The following is a 20,726-nucleotide window of genomic DNA, read 5'->3' as shown; positions in this document are numbered from 1 at the left end:
TCTGATTTGGAAGGTAAGCAAAAAATTCCCCGTAAAAGGGAAAGCAGTGGAATACTTGGGTTCTGTTGGAGCTTCTCCTGTGTCCCATCAGAACCTTGCCTAAATCTAACCAACATGTTTAGATTTTGCCAGCAAAACAGTTGGTTGGCATTTTCCCAATTAGCTCTAGCTGTCCATCCTTATGAAAGTGTAAGGAGAATGCCTTCCTCTCCAAACCAAAGAGGAAAGTCTGTAATGAGGATAAGCAGGGGTGGCTCTAGGTATTTTGCTGCCCCAAGCACGGCAGGAAGGCTGCCTTTGGCAGCTTGCCAATGAGAGGTCCCCGGTCTCTCGGATTCAGCGGCACGCCTGCGGGAGGTCTGCCAAAGCCGCGGGACCAGCGGACCCTCTGCAGGCATGCCGCTGAAAGCAGCCTGCCTGCCACCCTCATGGCGACTGGCAGAGCGCCCCTCGTGGCTTGCCACCCCAGGCATGCACTTGGTGTGCTGGTGCTTGGAGCCACCCCCGAGGATAAGGGCAGAATAACCCAAGTTATTCTGGAACACACTTAACATTATGTTGAAGACCTGAACAGCAGTGTGTTTTCCTCAGTTACTTAAAGGAATGCTGTTAACCTGAAGCCAGTTTAAAATTTAAAAAGAAAAAATTAAAAATCAAATTTTCTAGTCAATTCCATAAATTTCAAAGAATTCAGGTACTGTATTGACCCCTGAATTCACCTGAAAATTGTTTGACTTTTAAATTATATTTTCCTAACTCTTATGTCTGTGTGGAAGGCAAACAAAAAAGAAAGAAAGACTTGACATCTCTTTCTGTTCACAGTGACAAACTGACTAATTTCCCCCTTTTCGTTAATACTTTAGCATAACTATTGCATAAACCAGTAAGTTTAAAAAGTCAAACAATTAAACATGATACCATGAAAAGAAGTGTTAAGGACAGGAAAAAGACCAAACTTGTCCTTATGTTGCTTTATTACATAAAGAGTGATTTAAAATAAATATATTTTCTTTGTTCCTTAGAATGTTATTGTACGTAAATTGTTTCATCCTACATTAGAACTGTAACATTAGATATCAGTCATGCTACAATTAAAAAGCTACATGGATCATGTCAAAAGAAACTCCTTAAGTGTACGGTAACAATTGTTAGCCAATACATACATATATGTTAGGCATAGTATACACTACATTAATTGGTATTATGTACACAGTGTTAATATGTATAGGTATTGGAAAGTTATGTTAATTGGGTGTATTATACTCTTCTCACAATCCTGTTCACTCATGTCAAGTATCCCACAACACTGCAAAGCTGAAGTCAGCTTTGGCATTAGAAAATAAGAAGCCTGTCAAAGCCAAATTATGCAAATGGTGTGTCTTATAGGTAAATCTCAACCTGTTCTAAGTCCAGCTGGTTTGGAATGTGGTTTCCAAAACAGAGATAATGAAAGGTACAGAACAACATGTTAAGGAATGGTGGGCTGGATTGTAGGTGATGTATAAAGTGCTTTTAAAACTTGTAAACAATCATGATATAAATAGAGGTAATTTTGGAGGTGCCTCTTCAACGCACACTTACTGCAGAAGGTGAACATGCTGCAAGGTAAGAATTGCTTCCTGAAAGGTGGATATGTCTATCTGTCTCCTTTTTGCATTGTATTTCTTGTCTATAGGCCATACATTTTGGTAACATTTGGTTATTTGGGCTTGAACATTTTTCATAATGAACCAAAAGTTTAGTGAAGCAATCAGTTATACTATTAATCAACATAGCATAAGTTATATCCTCAGAACAGCCATGTTTTACAGATAGATTTTGCTCGAGTAGCCACCTGTGACAACTATTAGTTCAGTTAAAACAATATTTTATTGAAACTGCGACAAGCATGTTACTGCATTTATATAGTGTGTCGTAGGTTACTCCTGCCTGTATACATACACACACACACTTAGGGTTGCTACACTAATATGTGACTCAAATCCACAAAAACAAACGGATGTGTCAACTCAACAGTACATGTCCTCTGACACCCAGACACCTTATCATTACCACAATTATTTACACTACAAACTTTACTCTTACCCCTACACATGCCAGCCTTTCATCACCTCTGAGTTATCCCCTCCCAGTGGATCACAACACACACCACTAGGAGAGGGTCATTTGGTAGAGGAGCGTGTGAAGGGAAGGTTGAGGGGAGCAGCATCTGAGTGAATGAATGGTGGCATATACTGTACTGTTTTGGCATGTGTGCATGCAAACATACATCCATTTTATAAAGAGAAAGCTGCCATTGGATGGTCAGACTGCCAAGGAAAATGAGAGCCAAACTTCAAAATCCTTCCTATTAAAATGAGAAAAAGTCAAGGCTGCACAGAAAAATCAAAGGGCCTTAAAAAAAAAAGTTTTGCATCAAAAAGCCACTTAATTTTAGAGCAGTAACAGAGATTTATGCTCCATTTTAAAACAGAACCCTAACTATGGAGTTTCTAGCATGCAGCCTTAACACAGTTAAGCACTTCATTTGAGAAACAAAAACTAATGCTTAACGTAGGCTATTATGACATAATACATAGTTTTGGCTTTAAAAATGATTGGTATTAAATATGGTATTGTTTGATTGAAATGAACACATTTGGATTGTTACAGAACAAAGAGGAGGATATTGTGAAATATGTACCTATTACCTGGTGTTGCTACACATAAGATAAAGTATTATAACCAAACTTCATTAGAGCAAATAGAAATAGGTTAGAATATAGCAAGTGGTGCCAACCAATTTTTTCTTGAATTGTTATTCTGATATAGTGCTCTCACAATGAGTCCTGCAGATTAGTTTAAAGCTGCTAGTGGGGGTGGAATAGGTGGTTTGAGCATTGGCCCGCTAAACCCAGGGTTGCGAGTTCAATCCTTGAGGGGGCCACTTAGGGATCAGGGGCAAAAAAATCTGTCTGGAGATTGGCCCTGCTTTGAGCAGGGGGTTGGACTAGATGACCTTCTGAGGTCCATTCCAACCCTGATATTCTAAGATTCTGCAGCCTTTTAAAAGCATATGGCTACACAACTGTTTTTGAATCCTGACTGCTTTTAGCACTGAATAGAGAGGAGCTTGATCTGAAGGCAATGCTGTTGGCTAATATAGGAAAAAGTCCATCACCATGTCAGTGTTTAAATTCTCAGCCTCAGAAGTGTGATCCCACATCTAGAGCTCAGAGAAATGGTTGATTATTGAAACACAAGTCCCTATAAGAACAAATCATGTAATATGTTGATACTATAACTACTGAAAAATTTTTGAAACCGAAGCTTACTTGTGAACCTCAGCATACACTTGCAATTAAGAAAGTAATAAGGAGAAATCGTGCATTTGGAAAGATATGAATTGAAGAGCCAATTTCAGAGAAGTGACCATACAGGTGGCATAACATAAGAGGACTACACCACCAAACACTCCCCACTTGCTTCAGAGTCACCATACCAATGGAGCTTTTTAGAGAGGAGCAGGTTTACCCAAGGTCAAAAAACACAAAAACAAAAAACCAAAACAAACAAACCACAGAACACTCAAGAATATTTTTCCTTGTATGCTTTCACATACTGCTTATATCCCAATCCTTTATCCTCTTTCAAATTCCTCATCAGTATTGGTGGCCTGTGCAGAAGTTTGATCAGCCAAAATTTACCACCACCTATATTAAAAATGGTTAGTTTTATGATTAAATTGGTCACTTGATGCATTATTGTTCTCCACTGTGTGTTTTAATTGCAGGTTATCTGGTGCAGATAGCATGTCTTCCTCTTGCATACTGCCAAACAGTCAGGCAGCACTTAAACTGCACATTTTGTTTCATCTTACTAGCTCTCATCATTGCTTGTGGGGTTTTGAGAAAAAAACCCTCCAACCTTCTGGGTTAGAACCCCACTGATCTACCTTTTCAAAGAGAATTATACAGAGCTTTTCCACATTTAGCATCCATACCTGTGTTTTCAAATACACTACAATAGTTAATTCTAAGTTGTATAGTTTTAGACAAAGGAGAAGTTAGTGCTCTACCATTTTCCCCATTACATGAAGAAAATCCAACTCTAAACCATGTTTCAAATTAAAAAGAAGAATAAACCCATATTTAAGAATGACTTACCATTCTAAATGATGTTCTTCGGTAGAGGCACTAGCAGTCAACACAATATAATGCCTGAAAAACGTTAAAATATTTATTTAGTCCGTTTCTGGAATCAGAGAGCTTTGTTGTCAAACTCAATAGAAAACTCATTGCAACAATTCCAAGACTTCTTGACATGAAAGAAGTCATGGATCATACTTTCCCAGAACTACGAAGAATAAATCTACATGGAGTAGTTGTGTAACTGAAAACAGTTTGAAAGATCACATTCCACTGAAGCAAAAACATACACATGCAATTTACTCTTGTAATACATTAATGAACTAATACAATACCTTACTGCTTAACCACTCATCTAGCATTATACTATATTTTAATGAAGGAGCAATCCTAAAACATGAATGCAGTTTGAAAAGTTAATCTCTCCAAACTAGTGGAATATTTTAACTGTTCTAGGATGGCTCTTAAAAGAACTCTACTTATGTAGAAAGCTCTCTCTTCCTTTGGGATAGGTACCCATGTGTCTAGGGGTACATCTACACACTTATGGAGGTATGTAGAGACACACATATATACATATGTACAGACACTGCATGCCCTGCTAGCATGGATATAGTTTAGTAGAGTAAGCCCTGGTCTACACTACGAGTTTAGGTTGAATTTAGCAGCATTACATTGATTTAACCCTGCACCTGTCTACACGATGAAGCCATTTTTTCGACGTAAAGGGCTCTTAAAATCAATTTCTGTACTGCTCCCCCGACGAGACATTCAATAAGTTTTAAAATGCAGTGTGGCCTTCCCTCCTATCCCACCCCTCCTGGGTTACCTTGGCAGTTATACCCCATTTGTGTGATGAATTAATAAAGAATGCATGAATGTGAAGCAACAATGACTATTGCCTCTGCAAGTGGTGCTCAAAGGGGGGGGAGGAAAGGGGGAGGGTGGTTAGCTTACAGGGAAGTAGACTGAACCAAGGGGGAGGGGGGGCTCATCAAGGAGAAACAAACAGAACTGTCACTCTGTAGCCTGGCCAGTCATGAAACTGATTTCCAAAGCTTCTCTGATGCTCACTGAGCCCTCCTGTACTCTGCTTACCACCCTGGCATCTGGCTGCACATAAACAGCAGCCAGGCAATTTGCCTCAATCTCCCACCCCACCATAAACATCTCCCCTTTACTCTCAGATATTGTGGAGCGCACAGCAAGCAGAAATAACAATGGGAATATTGGTTTTGCCGAAGTTTATCCAAGTTAGTAAACTGCACTAGCGCACTTTTAAACATGCAAATGCACATTCTACCACCATTCTGCACTTGCTCAGACTATAGTTGGACAGCTCCTGACTACTGTCCAGGCTGCCTGTGTACAGCTTCATGAGCCGTGGCATTAAGGGGTAGGCTGGGTCCCCAAGGATAACTATAGGCATTTCAGCATCCCCAATGGTTATTTTCTAGTCGGGAAGAAAGTCCCTTCCTGCAGCTCTTGAAACAGACCAGAGTTCCTGAAGATGTGAACATCCTGTACCTTTCCTGACCATCCCATGTTGATGTAGGGTGACCAGATGTCACTATAAAATATTTGTGTGTTTGTCCTGATATTTCGCTCTGCCAGCAGCACTCACTATTTTTTTTGTGCTCCGCCAGTGGACCACCCTGCCCTCCCCCCCATGTGTCCCAATATTTTCTCCCTCTCATCTGATCACCTTATGTTGGTGAAATGTACCCTTGTGATCCACCAGTGCTTGCAGCACCATCGAAAAGTACCCCTTTTGGGTTATGTACTTGCTGCCTTGGTGCTCTGGTGCTAAGTTAGGGACATGGGTTCCGTCTATCACCCCACCACAGTTAGGGAATCCCATTGCAGGAAAGCCATCCACTATGACCTGCACATTTCCCAGAGTCACTACCCTTGATATCAGCAGTTCTTTGAATGCGTTGGCTATTTGGATCACAGCAGCCCCCACAGCAGATTTGCTCACTCCAAATTGATGCCTGACTGACGAGTAGCTGTCTGACATTGCAAGCTTCCACAGGGCTATCGCCACTCGCTTGTGAACTGTGAGGCTGCTCTCGTCTTGGTATTCTTGTGCTTCAGGGCAAGGGAAAGCAAGTCAGAAAGTTCTGTGAAAGTGCCTTTATGCATGCGAAAGTTTCGCAGCCACTGGGAATCGTCCCAGACCTGCAACACTATGGAATCCCACCAGTTTGTGCTTGTTTCCCAGGTCCAGAATTAGCGTTACACGGCATGAACCTGCCCCATTAACTCCATGATGTCCACATTGCTAGGGCCCGTACTTTGAGAGAAGTCTGTGCCTATGCCCTCATCACTCTTGTCACCGTGCTGCTGTCGCCTCCTCGCCTAGTTTTGCTTTGGCATGCTCTGGTTCTGCATATCCTGCAGGATAATGCACGTGGTGTTTACAGTGCTAATAATTGCTGCGGTGATCTGAGCGGGCTCCATGCTTGCAGTGCTATGGCATCTGCGCTGAAAAAAGGTGCAAAAATGATTGTCTGCTGTTGCTCTGACGGAGGAAGGGGCGACTGATGACATGGCTGGTTTACAGGGAATTAAAATCAACAAAGGGGGCAGGTTTGCATCAGGGAGAAACAACTGTCACACAGAATGGCCCCCTCAAGGACTGAGCTCAAAACCCTTGGTTTAGCAGCCCAATGCTCAAACCACTGAGATATCCCACCCCCCTACTATTCATGGAGAGAGGGAGAAGCAAATTAATACAAATTAATACAAAAAAATCTGGTCTCTTTCTTGTTTTGATCTACTCCATCTCTCTTATACATCTTAGGCTGGCAACAGATGGTGCAGTACGACTGCTAGCCATTGTCTACTGGCTGCTCGCCAGAAGACAGTGCAGTACGACTGCAGGCAGAACTTGAATTTCCATGAGATGAAACTTAAAAAGAGAATGACCTGGAACCACTCCCATTTGTGTCCAGGCGTCCCTCACAGAGGTTTGCCAGGAGCTCCCACATCTGCCCAGGTGCCCTTCACCGACCTTACTGAGGTCGGCTAAAAGAGCACCCAGGAGATGACAGCTACCAGTTGTAATGCACCATCTGCTGCCAAAAGGCAATGAGCTGCTGCTGTATAGCAATGCAGTAACATGTCTGCCAGCACCCAGGAGACATACAGTGATGGTGAGCTGAGCGGGCTCCATGCTTGCCATGGTATGGCGTCTGCACAGGTAAACCAGGAAAAAAGGCTCGAAATAATTGTCTGCCATTGCTTTCACAGAGAGAGGGAGGGGGGCCTGACAACATATACCCAGAACCACCCGTGACAATGTTTTTGACCCCTCAGGCATTGGGATCTCAACCCAGAATTCCAATGGGTGGCAGAGACTGTGGGAACTGTGGGATAGCTACCCACAGTGCAATGCTCTGGAAGTCAACACTAGCCTCGGTACTGAGAACACTCTGCCGAGTTAATGGTCTTAGGTGGGGATACACACAAGTCAATTTTTTAGAAATCAAATCAATTTTTATACAGTTTTCTATAAATTTGACCTAATTTCGTAGTGTAGAAATAAGAGTTCTACACACCTGAAGCCCTACGGTATGCAGCATACACCAGTGGTTGTCAGACTTTTGCACTGATGACCCGTTTCACATGCAAGCTTCTGCGCGTGACATCCCTTTATAAATTAAGGCACATTTTTATACATTTAACACCATTATAAATGCTGGAGGAAAAGCAGGGCTTGGAGTGGAGGCTGACAGTTCATGACCCACCATGTAATAACCCTTGGGGGGTCCTGACCCCCAGTTTGAGCACTCCTGCCCTACTTGGTGCTTTCACATGCACACAGTGTTTCCCACATCTACACTATTTTTAGCTGCTTAGGATCCCCACTGCCGGAGCCCTTCCCTGCTGCCAGAGCCTTTCACTACCACATGTAGCTACATGTGTAGTGCCTGTACTCTACATGCCACCGTAAGCTAGGAGTTATGCTCTTTAGGGTAATGCTTCTTCATAGCTTTAGAATAAATGTGGGGAATAGTTCAGCTATTTCAGCCTAAATGGAAATAAGCCTCTTCCAACTGCCTTTTCTTCAAACTATTTTCAAGCCACATTTAGAGATATTAAAAACTTTTCTGCATAATATAAAAGTTACACGTTCTTTTACTGAAGAGTAATTTGCATTTTACTTTTACTGCATTTTAATTCATTGGGCAGAATGACGATGGGAGAAAATGAAGTCCCTACAGGCAAACAGCAAATTTTGGCAGTTGTACTAACTCGGAAAATTTCTCCTTTTTTTATTTTTTAAATCAGAGCAAAAAATTTATTCCAATTACACTGTAGTTCAAAATATTTCAAACAGACAATGGAGTCATACATACTTGTACTTTTGAAAAAAGTTTGGTGGTTCAAGGAGTTTTGGCCAGTCTGATTTTCCTTGGAGAATTTCATCTGTGACAGCAAGACCTGTGTTTAAAAAAAGGTTGCTATGTTTTATTTTTGTAGACAGTTAACCTGACCAGGTAAGCACATTAAATTTCTACCCAGATCTTGGATACCAACTCCTTTGAGATTTATGTATGAAAAAAGGCTATATGAAAGCTAGTAATTATCATCCTGCACTGTTAAAAGGATAGAACAAATGAGAATTCCTGCCACTGCACAGAACGGGTCACCTACTATCCTAATCTCAATACACTATGGAAAGTTGACCCCTTGCATCACCATGCTAGTCCAAACGGATTCCTAGAAGTGAGAAACAGAAGAGACTCAGCTAATCTCTTCCATCCTCCCGCCAGTGCAGGACTGGTTCTCCCAGGATATAATTGTTTTACATGTAAATGTGTTTTCTTTTAAGGGGAGAGACTGAACAAATTTTTACTTGGCATCTATTTACTTTGGCTCTTTTATTACATCATGTAAAAAGTATGAAGAGGTTTGAAATGCTTTACCTTGCTTGAACTCCTCTACCATTACTGCTCGTGTTGAAGTAGACACATTATATGTAGAGTTCTGCTGTGGATAGGCTGGCGTGATTACGGGCATTAGATGATATCTGTCAGATGGGTTTACCTATGGCATTAGAATGGTTCAAGTAGTGTGTTTAAAGGGATTATAAATTACCGGTAAGAAAATACATCATCATCATCATCTACATACCCTAGGGTCCCAGACTGGCAAATTTAGATTGCTATCTTCAGGTTGTTTGAGCAACACAGGATTTGGCCATTCCCTGTACAAGAGACCAAAGAATGATTATTATGCATAGTTTTGTCCATTTAAAGTAATTTTTTTTAAAATTACACAAACTGAAGACAATTTAGCTTAAGTCTAATTAAGGTGTAGAGCTAGTTTGACAAGACAATGCTTAGCTACTTTTTTTTTTTTTTTTTTTTGCTATGAGAAGTGTTTAAACTTACCATTTTGAAAAAATTAGGAAGAATTTGTGAATTAGAGTAGATGCCAATGCATTTGGATAGAGCTGACATGTTCTTGCTACCAGCATTGCCCAGGAAACACCACCAAGAAATCCCAGCACATTGGAATAAATACCACGTCCTAGAATAGATACATTTTAAAGTTAGCCTTTATTTTTCAAGTGTGCAAGTATGTTTCCTTCCAAACTTAGAGCTCTAGAGAAGATTTCCAAAACTAGTTACACAACTCAAACTTTACAGATTATACTTAGTTATATTATGTCTACTTATTCATATTTATAAGCCAAAAAAAGAGATTTGATTCCAGTTGCCTCTCTCTCATAGTAAGATATACTGAAGGCCCCATTCATACTTCCAGTTTGCAGAACCAGAGTGCTCTTTGGCTGTGCTCATTTTGCACTGATTCTTGCACTGTTCTGGCAGCTGGAGAGGGGAGCCTTTAAAAATTGCCTTCCTTTTCAAGACTTGGGGCTGATGGGCCTGAACCACATACAGACAAGTGCCAACAGTGTATTTGTAGCTGCTTTAGTCAATGAGCATTTTCATCAGTGTTTTCCAGGCAGCTTTCCTCAGACCCCAGTCATGCCAGGGAAGGAAAGCATTTGTAGCCAGATTCAGCAAGTCATCTCCCTGACTTCACTGGATTTCAGGTCCTGCTCAGAGACTAGAGCTAGTCAATATTTTGACAGAGGCCTAGTAAGAATTTTCTCATGAATTTTGTGAAAAGTTTTGCCAGTTTTGGATCAGCACCGAGATCCCTCCTATGAAGGTAGATTGCAATTCTTTCCCATCTCAAAGATCATAGAATGTTTCTCAAGTTAACATATATAGTCTGGTGCACATGATTACTCATGGACTTTTCCATCCTAATCTTGTCATATTTCAGGCTGACCAAGATCATAGGCTAGAGAGGTTGTAATTTTCATTCAAAGACCAAAAGCAGATCTCAGAACACTTCACATTGCCCATAGGCAAGACAAATTAAGAGTAGCCATTGCTATCACAAAAGCAGCATCAAGTCTAGAACAGCAACAGTTCTCAGTCATCCATTTAAACATTAGCCAGAGTCAGACTGGTTTACTTTTAGAAATCAGACAAGATTAAGTCTGTTCAGGTCAAGAGTCATCTATCAAACATCTAGTTTACTGCTCCAATTCATTTCAATTCTCATAACATTTATCTTGAAGGCAATAACTTGGTGTCTTTTTTTTTTTGTTATACATGAAGGTTACTCAGTCATGACCCAATTTCTCTGAAACGGACTCTGCATATTCACTTTTGTGATATGCCATCTGACGGAACTTTCTGGTAATACGGCCAGTGAGTGCCCACATGCCCCTCCTACTAGTCCCCTCAGTGTTCAAGCATGTTGTAACGGTGTGGCTATAAAAAGGAGCCTGGTGTTGAGCACTTGCTCAGTTCTCCCCACAGCTAGTGCAGAGTACAGGAGTATTAATTAGTTAGGACTCCGCAGAAGAGGAGGTGGTCAGTGGAGAGCATGAATATGCGGAGTCCATCTGGAAGAACTCCAGTTACCTTCATTCCTTCTTTGAACGTCTTCTGCATATTCCCACTCTTGGAGTTGACAAGCAATATTCAAAGGATGGAGGGACACAAGGTCCTAATTAAATAGGGAGATTGAAACATTGCCCTGCCAAACTGAGCATCATATCTACTAGAAACCTAAAAGCATAAAATTTAGTGAAAGTGTAAATTGAACCCCAAAGTGGCATTTATTTATATATATAAAAATATATATAATCAATAAGGGGATCATATCTAACATACACTACTGAGGTAGGAACTGCTTTAGTAGAGATAGTTCTGAGACAAGATTCCTTATAAGTTTATACTTTGTCTAACCAACCTAGACAATGTCTGCACAGAAAAAGCACGGCATTTGCAATTGTCGGCACAGTCAGAATAGTTTTGGGTAAAACCCTAAACTCGTCAGTCCTGTCTAGGCAGTAAAATAAGGAGATTTTAAAATCTAAATAATGCAATCCAGATTCACGTATCAACATTAGGTTAGGAAAGGGGGAGAGAAACGGATTTTCATGTTAACCAATCAATAAGTTTAGAGAGAAATCTGGGGTGAGGCTTAAGTGCCTCCTTGTTTTTACAGAAAATTGTAAGAGGAGGGTCAGCCATCAAGGCCTACAATTAACTAATTCTTCTAGGTGAAGAGATTGCTATTATAAAGGCTGTTTCATCTCTCCATTAAAAACAATGAATTTGAGAGATGTCTAAATATACAGTCATAAAATATATAAATGACAGATTTAAGAAATCCAGTTCCTCCATGGTTATCTAATGACGGATGAAGACCAAAAACCCTTTAAAAGGTTTTTAAAAACAGAGTCAAGTGAAAATATAGATTTACCATCAATAGGATTATGAAAGGCAGCTATTTCCATAAGATGGACCTTAAGCAAAGAAATAGACAAACCCACACATTTTGGGTGTACTAGATATTCTAAGTATCAGAGGGGTAGCCGTGTTAGTCTGGATCTGTAAAAGCAGCAAAGAGTCCTGTGGCACCTTATAGACTAACAAATGTATTGGAGCATGAGCTTTCGTGAGTGAATACCCACTTCGTTAGATGTATCTGACGAAGTGGGTATTCACTCACGAAAGCTCATGCTCCAATACATTTGTTAGTCTATAAGGTGCCACAGGACTCAGATATTCTCAAATACATTGAATTGGAGCAGATGCTGGATCAATAGCCTTATCAGACATATTTTCCATTTAGAATCATAACATTTTCAAAATGATTGTTTCCTAGAATTAGGACATGCTGCACTTCTGTAGAGCAAGATCTTTCTAGATCTATTAAAGTCCTATTGCCCAAAGCAGTTAGACATAACAATTGGAGAGCTAGATAAATAACTCTCCCTCTCTGCTGGGACAATCGGACTGGTGTTACTGGTAGAAGTTTGCATTTCCTGTTGGAAAGAATTAGGTGCGTCTACCATTGCAGTCTCAGGTATGCTAGAGTAACTTGCATAATTTTGACCAAGTTTGATATATCTTTTTCACTAGCTTTAACATTATTGGGAAATCAGGAAAGGCCTACAGTAAACTGGTTCCCCAGCAGAGAAGGCAGGCATCTGTCACTTGAACAAAAACAAAGGAATTTTGTATTGAACCTGGTGCAAAAATATCCCTGTCCAGAAAGTTGCAAAGGCTGAAAATGTCCTGAATTATTGAGTCCTTTACTAAGCGCTCAAGCATCTTAGTCTAATCTCTGTTCAGCTTACCCTTGAACTGCTTGTGAGTTCCCACTACATGCAGAGCGATCAGACTGTGTAAAATACACCAGTTCCATAGCTTTCTTGCCTCCTTGCAAAGCTGAGATGAACATGTGCTTCCCTGTTGGTTCACATAAAACATTGCGGACATATTTCTGTGGTGACTTGAACCACCCTGTCCTGTACTTGGAGGAATGACTTGACAGCCAGAAAGATGGCCATCAGTTCTAACGTTCATGCGCAAGTGTGACTCTGAGAAATCCAGAGACCTTGAATAGATTGAGATACCTCTCCTCTATCCCTTCTTGGATACATTTGATGTAGCAGGAGTGTGGAGGAGGTAGAATGATACTCCTCTGAGAGCATTCTCTGGGCTCAGCCACCATATTAGAGAGAATAGTGGCTTTGGGGGGGGGAAGAGAGAAATGGTCATGACTTTGAACATACTGTCCAGCTCTAAGATTGGTCTGGGACTCCTTTTTTCTTTGGAATTAGAAATAATTGCAATAAACTCCTTGGTTCCAGAACCGCCTCTATTGCTCCTGCCTGTAACACTTTGTATGTATGTTCTTAGTACCCCCTTGTGAGATGGACCCCCTAGAAAGGGAGGTGTGGGGATGGGGTTGTAAGGAGGAAGGTATTCATATTGGATGGTATAAGCCTTCCTTTATTATGTCCAACATTCACTCCTGTTTGAAGTGATATTTTTAGAACTCATGGAATTCTAAGAGACTCCTCCTAAAACAAGGATAGATTGATCCAGGATTGGTTCATAGCACTCAAACCTTATGTCAAACCTGCAGCCTAACATAAGGCAACAAAGAATTCTTCATCCTCCTCTCATGCTTGAAGGTTCTCTTCCTCTCCTAAGACAAAGGAGAACTATTGTTGATGCTGATACTGTTTGAGTGTAGTAGGATGAAGGAGGGTAGTATTGCTAGGATATCTAAACATGGGACCAGGTGACCATCTAAAGGATTGAAACACTTCCAGTGACCTTGCAGAAAAAAAACTGTTTTTGTCTTTTCTAGAACTTCATCAGTTTTGACACTACATAAACAGTCACTCCTAAAAGGAAGATCCTCCCTCCTAGGCTGTTTCCAGAAGCAGAGAAGAAGAAAGAAGAGGAAGCGGATCTTAGCCACGTATCTGCAGAGATCAGTGAATGAAGGAACTGATCCTGATGCAGTGTCAGATACTTCAGATGATGCTTCAAGTACATGCTTTGTGATGTTTGATTTTTTAGGAGGGCATTAGCTAGTTTTGTTGATCTCTGGAAGATTTAGTGAAAAGGGAGATAATCATGTCAAGGTACCAATTTCATTTTTGGGAAACTGTTTAGTAATTGGCCACTCATGTTCAATAAAGTTTGCAGATGACACAAACCTGGGAGGTATTGCTAACACAGAGAAGGACCAGGATATCCTACAGGAAGATCTGGATGACCTTGTAAACTGGAGTAATAGTAATAGGAAGAAATTTAATAGTGAAAAGTGCAGGGTCATGCATTTCAGGATTAACAAGAATTTTAGTTATAAATTGGGGACACATCAGTTGGAAGTAACGGAGGAGGAGAAGGACCTTGGAGTATTGGTTGATCACAGAATGACTGAGCCACCAATGTGATATGGCCGTTAAAAAAGCGAATGGAGCTTTAGGGTGCATCAGGCGAGGTATTTCCAGCAAAGATAAGGAGGTGTTAGTACTGTTATACACGGTACTGGTGAGATCTCATCTGGAATACTGTGTGCAGTTCTGGTCTCCCATGTTCAAGAAGGATGAATTCAAACTGGAACAGGTTCAGAGACGGGCTACTAGAATGATCCAAGGAAGGAGTCTCCTTATGAAAGGAGACTCAAAGAGCTTGGCTTGTTTAGCCTAACTAAAAGAAGGTTGGGGGAGGGGGGGAATATGATTACTTTTTATAATTATATCAGAGGGATAAATATTAGGGAGGAAGAGGAATTATTTAAGCTTAGTACCAATGTGGACACAAGAACAAATGGATATAAACTGGACACTAGGAAGTTTAGACTTGAAATTAGACAAAGGTTTCTAACCATTAGAGGAGTGAAGTTCTGGAACAGCCTTCCAAGGGGAATAGTGGGGGCAAAAGACCTATCTGGCTTTAAGACTAAGCTTGATAAGTTTATGGAGGGGATGGTATGATGGGATAGCCTAATTTTGGCAATTAATCTTCGATTATCAGCAGGTAAGTATGCCCAGTGGTCTGTGATGGGATGGGATCTGAGTTACTACAGAGAATTCTTTCCTGGGTGCTGGCTGGTGAGTCTTGCCCACATGCACAGGGTTTAACTGATTGCCATATTTGGGGTCGGGAAAGAATTTTCCTCCAGGGCAGATTGGTAGAGGCCCTGGAGGTTTTTTGCCTTCCTATGCAGCATGGTGCATGGGTCACTTGCTGGAGGATTCTTTGCAGCTTGAAGTCTTCAAACCGCAATTTGGTGACTTCAATAAGTCAGACATAGGTTAGGGGTTTGTTATAGAAGTGGATGGGTGAGATTCTGTGGCCTGCATTGTGCAGGAGGTCAGACTAGATGATCATAATGGTCCCTTCTGACCTTAAAGTTTATGAGTCTAATTTTCTTCCTAGAGAATTAACTTTCCCTTTTCTTTGACAAGGAGTAAAATGACCAGTTTTGGATCATTTAACCATAGCTGATACAACAAGTCAGTTAAGAGGAAGGTGTACAGGAAAACAGGAATCGGATATGACTTGTCAGCTTTCTTTGAAACTGGCTGATAGGAAGAAGGGTTGGACCATATTGATTTATCTGGTTCCCAAAGTCCATCTAGTATTGGTAAAAAAGTACTTGATTTCTTGAAATGGTATATAAAATGTCAAAAACTGGATTGGTGACCTCTTCAAAAGCCACTGAAGGTAAAAATTTATCTCCCTTAAATGTAATTGTTGGTCTTCAAGATGAGAGTGCAGATACGTATTCCATTCAGGTGTGTGCATGCCCAGCGCACGGCTGCTGGTGACCTTTGCTTAGCACTACCTGTCAGGGTGGTACTCTGACCCCTCATAGTCCGCCACTGGCTATTTAAATGCAGTACCACCCTGACCTCTCTTAGTTCCTTCACACTGAACATCAAACAGAGAGTGGGTTGTGGAATAGACATCTACACCCACATATCAGTTACACTACAAGTAGGTAACAGTTTTTTCTTCGAGTGGTTGCAGATTTGTATTCCACTCAGTTGATTCACAAGGAGTAACAGAAGGACTTGGGGCTCAGAGTCTACTTAAAGCACAACTGAAGAACTTTCCCAAACTTCCAAAAGTTTCATCTGATCTAGATGCAGTTGTAACAGCATAGTATTTGGTAAAAATATGCATTGAAGGTCTTGCAAATGTCCAATATCAAAACATTGCTGAGGAATCATAGAATATCAGGGTTGGAAGAGACCTCAGGAGGTCATCTAGTCCAATCTCCTGTTCAAACTTGAGACCATTGCTCCTTGTTCTGTCATCTGCCACCCCTGAGAACAGCCTAGCTCCATCCTCTTTGGAACTCCCCTTCAGGGAGTTGAAGGCTGCTATCAAATCCCCCCTCACTCTTCTCTTCTGCAGACTATGATTGTTGTAGTCTGAATTGCTCCATATGCCGTGGTAAAGCAGGAAGTTGTCCACCTGGAAACTGTCTGAAGAAATTGCCTGATACTTCATCCATCCTGCATAGGAGACAAAGAATCAAGGCGATGAAGGAGATGGTCTAGCCTTCTCCACATAGGATGCTGTCATAAACATAGAAATGAGGTTAGCATAAAATCCCTCTGGGGCAGCGGTACTGAGCTGCTTTACCTGTAAGAGGTTAAGAAACTCAAATAACCTACTTGGCACCTGACCAGAAGGACCAATGAGAAAAAAAATAATACTTTCAAGTTGGGGGGAGGAGGAGGATGATTTGTTTGTGGCTCTTTGTTTGTTCCCTCTCCGGATGGGGAGAGAAGCCAAGCAGGAATAACATCTCTTGAAAATATACCTGGAATGATCCATCTAAAATTATAAAAATTGTAAGTAGGCAAGGAAATTCATTAAGTTCTTTTGTTTTGGCTTGTGAATTTTCCTATGCTACAGAAGTAGTTTTATTCCTGTTTTTGTAATTGTGAAGCTGAGCCAAAGGGGAATCTTCTGTTTTAATTTTTTTTTTATTACCCTTCCATTCTGATTTTGCAGGAGAGATTCTTTTACTTTTTCTTTATAAAGAAAAATTTAAGAACCTGATTGATTTTCAGTGTCCTAAGACAAAAGGTTTGGTCTGTGCTCACATTGCTAACCAATTGGTTGATATATTATTCTCAAGCCTCCCCAGGAAAGGAGATGAAGGGGTTTGGGAGAATATTTTGGGGGAATAGGAACTCCTGGTGACCCTTTCCTAAATTTTTGTATAAAACACTTGGTGGTGACAGCAGTACTGTCCAAGGACAAAAAGAAATTTGTGCCTTGGAGAAGTTTTTAACCTAAACTGGTAGAATACAAGATTTCATGCAGGTCCCCGTATCTGTATCCCAGAGTTCAGAGTGGGGAGGGAACTCTGACAAATGCCAAGCATTTTCTTACATCCAACATATGAAGCCGCAGTACATCTAGACTTGAGCGTAGCTTAGGAAAGAATACCAGTAAGCAAATTGCTCTTAATAGCTAACTGTGGAACCACTTCAGAAAATTTTTTTGAATGTGGCCTTAGGGTCACTTTATCTTTGAAATACTTGGAGGTCCTTCCATTAGAGAATTCAGTTTGCTTGCTCTCTTTGCAGATGTTATGGCAGTAAGAAAAGCTGTTTTTTAATAAAGGAGGGAGAGGGGAAAAAAAATGGCTAGCGTCTCAAACAGGTTCCATGAAGGCAGCTAATACACTGTTCAGGTCCCACAATGGAAGTTTTCTTTGGAGGTAGAAAGAGATGGACAGCACCTTTCAGAAATATGACTACCATGGAGTTAGAAAAAATGGACCTCCACTGAATCAGAGGATAGAATTCAGAGATTGCTTGTAAATAGACAGCAAACAGAGATAAACCTGAGGACTGAAGGTGTAATCAGGTAATCCAAAGTGGAATTCAGGTGAGTCTAGCTCACATTCAGGACCTGAGCTAGTGACCAAATTGAAAAAATGTTTCCACTTGGCCAAATCAATCATCATAGTGGAATGTTTTTTACTATTATGTAAAAGTCACTGAACTGCTTCTGAACAGTGTCCTTCCTCTTCGTCTATCCATACAGCATCTACACTGAGGTGCAGACTGCCTAGTGCTGGATGCCAGATTTGACTATGGTGTTGAATCAGTAGGTTGGGATACAGCAGAAGATATCTGGGAGGTCAGATAGCTTGAGGTAAATCAGAGAACCAACACTGCCTTTGCCACAGTGGTGCAACGAGTATCAGCTTGGCATAATCTCACTTCAGTTAGAGAATAATCTGAGGAATGAGTGGGATTGGCTGGGGATGGGAGAGGCATACATCATTGCTAATCCCCAGTTCAGATGGAAGGCATCAAAGGCATTAAAGAGCCTGCACTGAGATCTGCTCAAGAACAAAACTGACAGCACGGTTTGCTGTCTTTGTTCTAAGCAGGCAAGTCATCAGAATACTCCATTCTTTGAAGATGGACCTCAGAATCCTGGTGATGGACTGATTGTGATTCTGGGAGAAATGCCTGCTAAGGTGATCAGCCACTGATTCTGAGCACCCAGTTAGAGTGCCGCTGTGGGAATGATGACTTCCTTGATGCAAAAAAGTGCCAGAACTTCATTGCTCTAGGACAGAGCTGGTTGAGGCAGTGACTTGTGAGAGGGGTCCCTGAAAAGGGATGGGGTAGGGAGTAGGAAGGGGGAAAATGGACAGGAACAGAATGGCATAACCTGATCCCACAGTACTTAGGATCATTTGTTCATAGTGGGGAGGAAGAGCTCAGTGGTTTGAGCATTTGCCTGCTAAACCCACGGTTGAGAGTTCAATCCTTGTGGGGGCCATCTAGGGATCTGGAGCAAAAATCTGTCTGGGAATTAGTCCTGCTTTGAGCAAGTGGTTGGACTAGATGACCTCCTGAGGTCCCTTCCAACCCTGATATTCTATGATAGTTACTGTTTCCCCAAGCCCTGTAAAAGTGAAATAGCTTGCCCTCAAATGGAGGCGATATGGTCAGGAAGTTGATTACTGGAGTGTTGCTCTTGATAGGTAAGGGGCTGGCTGGTTTCCATTGGGACCAGAAAATCACTTCTTCTGGGACTTATGTCCCTTCCCAGAAAAAAAAGTCTTGCTGCCTAGTGGGAGAAGCTGACTGAGTGGTGTCGCTGCTTCTGCTGACTTCCATGATGCCTCTATCACTGGAATATAAGCCCCCAATTAACAAAGTAGTATGACAGTCCTTAAAAGAATGGAATATCAATTTTTCTGGAAACAAAAACCAACCATCAAAAGTTAAGCCCTCTATGCTTTGTTGGACCTCAAAAGCTATGCCAGAATTCTGTAACCATGAGGCTATTTTCATTGTTACAGCCAAGACAATAATCCTGGGGGTGTGGGAGGTGGGAAGTGTCCTCCATGTATTGCAGACATCTTGGCCACCAGACAACCTTCCACAATGAATGTCTTAAACTCTTCCCTGGAGGATTCTAGCCATTTATATGTAAATTTGGACATACGATTTTGTAAATTAGGAGGCGAACAGCACCTGCTGATTAGCAATGTGAATTTCTAAAGAAGAGGTTGAGTAAGTTTTTCCTTCCCATTAAATCTAACTTTTTAAACTCAGTCTTTAGGTGCTGACTTATATCTCGCCTGACGCAACCTCTCACTTGCTGCTGTTATGACAAGTGAGTTAGAGGCTGGATGAGAGTAGAAGCACTGAAAACCCTGCATAAGAGCACAATATCTCTTTTCAGTATGCTTCACTGCAAGTGGTAAGGAACTTAGGGTACATTTTTGCAGGCTCCAAAAAGTGCTTTATTTATAGGGAGAGCTACTCTCCCTGGAGAGAACAACTGGAGAAAATATACCAACTTATTAGTACTGTCTGTAACAAACTATCTGAATGCCCAAGCCTGTAGCCATTCACCTCAGGAGATCTTGATACGACTTAAAATCCTCAGGTACAGGATGAAATCTCCTGTAAAAACATCTGCCTTTATAACAATGGTTGAGGCTAACCTTGCTCAGAATGGAGATGAACAAAGATCAGTGACCTTGCCCTGGACTGACCTAAGCATTGGAACCTCACAGATAGAGAGAGAAACATCCCAGACAGGCCATTGAAGATTGGTGGCCAGTGGGAACTGGACCAAAACCCTTATCCCTACTGTGGGAGCAGTGCTAATCTCTGTGCTGCTAATGATCCCCAGGAGGTCTCAAAGACTTTTGAGAATGGTACTTTGAAGGTGACGGAGAGGCAGATGATGTTCCCAAATCCCCTCTTGAAGAATCTTCCAAGCAGTCCTGTGGCAATGGAGAAACCACTCAGGTAGAGCAAGCAAACATCCAGACTCATCTGAAGCCCAATGTGCAGGCTGCATCAATGCTGATGATGGTGTCTGGAGTAGCAGTAGAGGGTATTGCACTCATGCGACACTGGAATGGACATCAGTCATGAAGTCAAGCCCAGTACCAGTCCTGCAGATGTGGTCTGCTTCTAAACTGACCATTACTGAAGATGGTAGCTGCAGGGATGACCCCACAGTACCAATAAAGGGGCTCAAACTCAGCTCTGCATCCTGATTTTTAAGCGGTGCAGAAGACAGTGCTGACAGTGAATATTCTGTAATCCAGTCTATGAGGTATTGATAGCACAGAAGAGGCCACCACAGTTGAGTGCTACTGAATTAATAGAATGTCTGGGGCTGAAAGGCAAAGCAAATCAGATTTGCCTGATATGACACCGATTTTGTTTCTGGTCTGACAACG

The 20,726-nt window shown here is 41.4% G+C and overlaps 1 protein-coding gene across 1 annotated transcript in view; it reads right to left on the bottom strand.

Annotated features, from left to right (window-relative positions):
- PAPOLG (poly(A) polymerase gamma) overlaps nucleotides 1-20,726 on the bottom strand; it is a 97,007-nt gene that overhangs the window by 17,323 nt on the left and 58,958 nt on the right. The window contains exons 10-14 of the mRNA XM_030558373.1: nucleotides 9,530-9,668; nucleotides 9,270-9,342; nucleotides 9,062-9,182; nucleotides 8,492-8,576; nucleotides 4,146-4,199 (exon numbers count right to left, since the gene is read on the bottom strand). Of these exons, the coding sequence (XP_030414233.1) occupies nucleotides 4,146-4,199; nucleotides 8,492-8,576; nucleotides 9,062-9,182; nucleotides 9,270-9,342; nucleotides 9,530-9,668 (472 nt within the window). The remainder of the gene's footprint in view (nucleotides 1-4,145; nucleotides 4,200-8,491; nucleotides 8,577-9,061; nucleotides 9,183-9,269; nucleotides 9,343-9,529; nucleotides 9,669-20,726) is intronic.

Source organism: Gopherus evgoodei, chromosome 3 (genome assembly GCF_007399415.2).
Source record: "Gopherus evgoodei ecotype Sinaloan lineage chromosome 3, rGopEvg1_v1.p, whole genome shotgun sequence".
NCBI lineage: Eukaryota > Metazoa > Chordata > Testudines > Testudinidae > Gopherus > Gopherus evgoodei.
The sequence above is the reverse complement of the archived record's forward strand: the minus strand, read 5'-3'. Positions and strand labels throughout refer to the sequence as shown.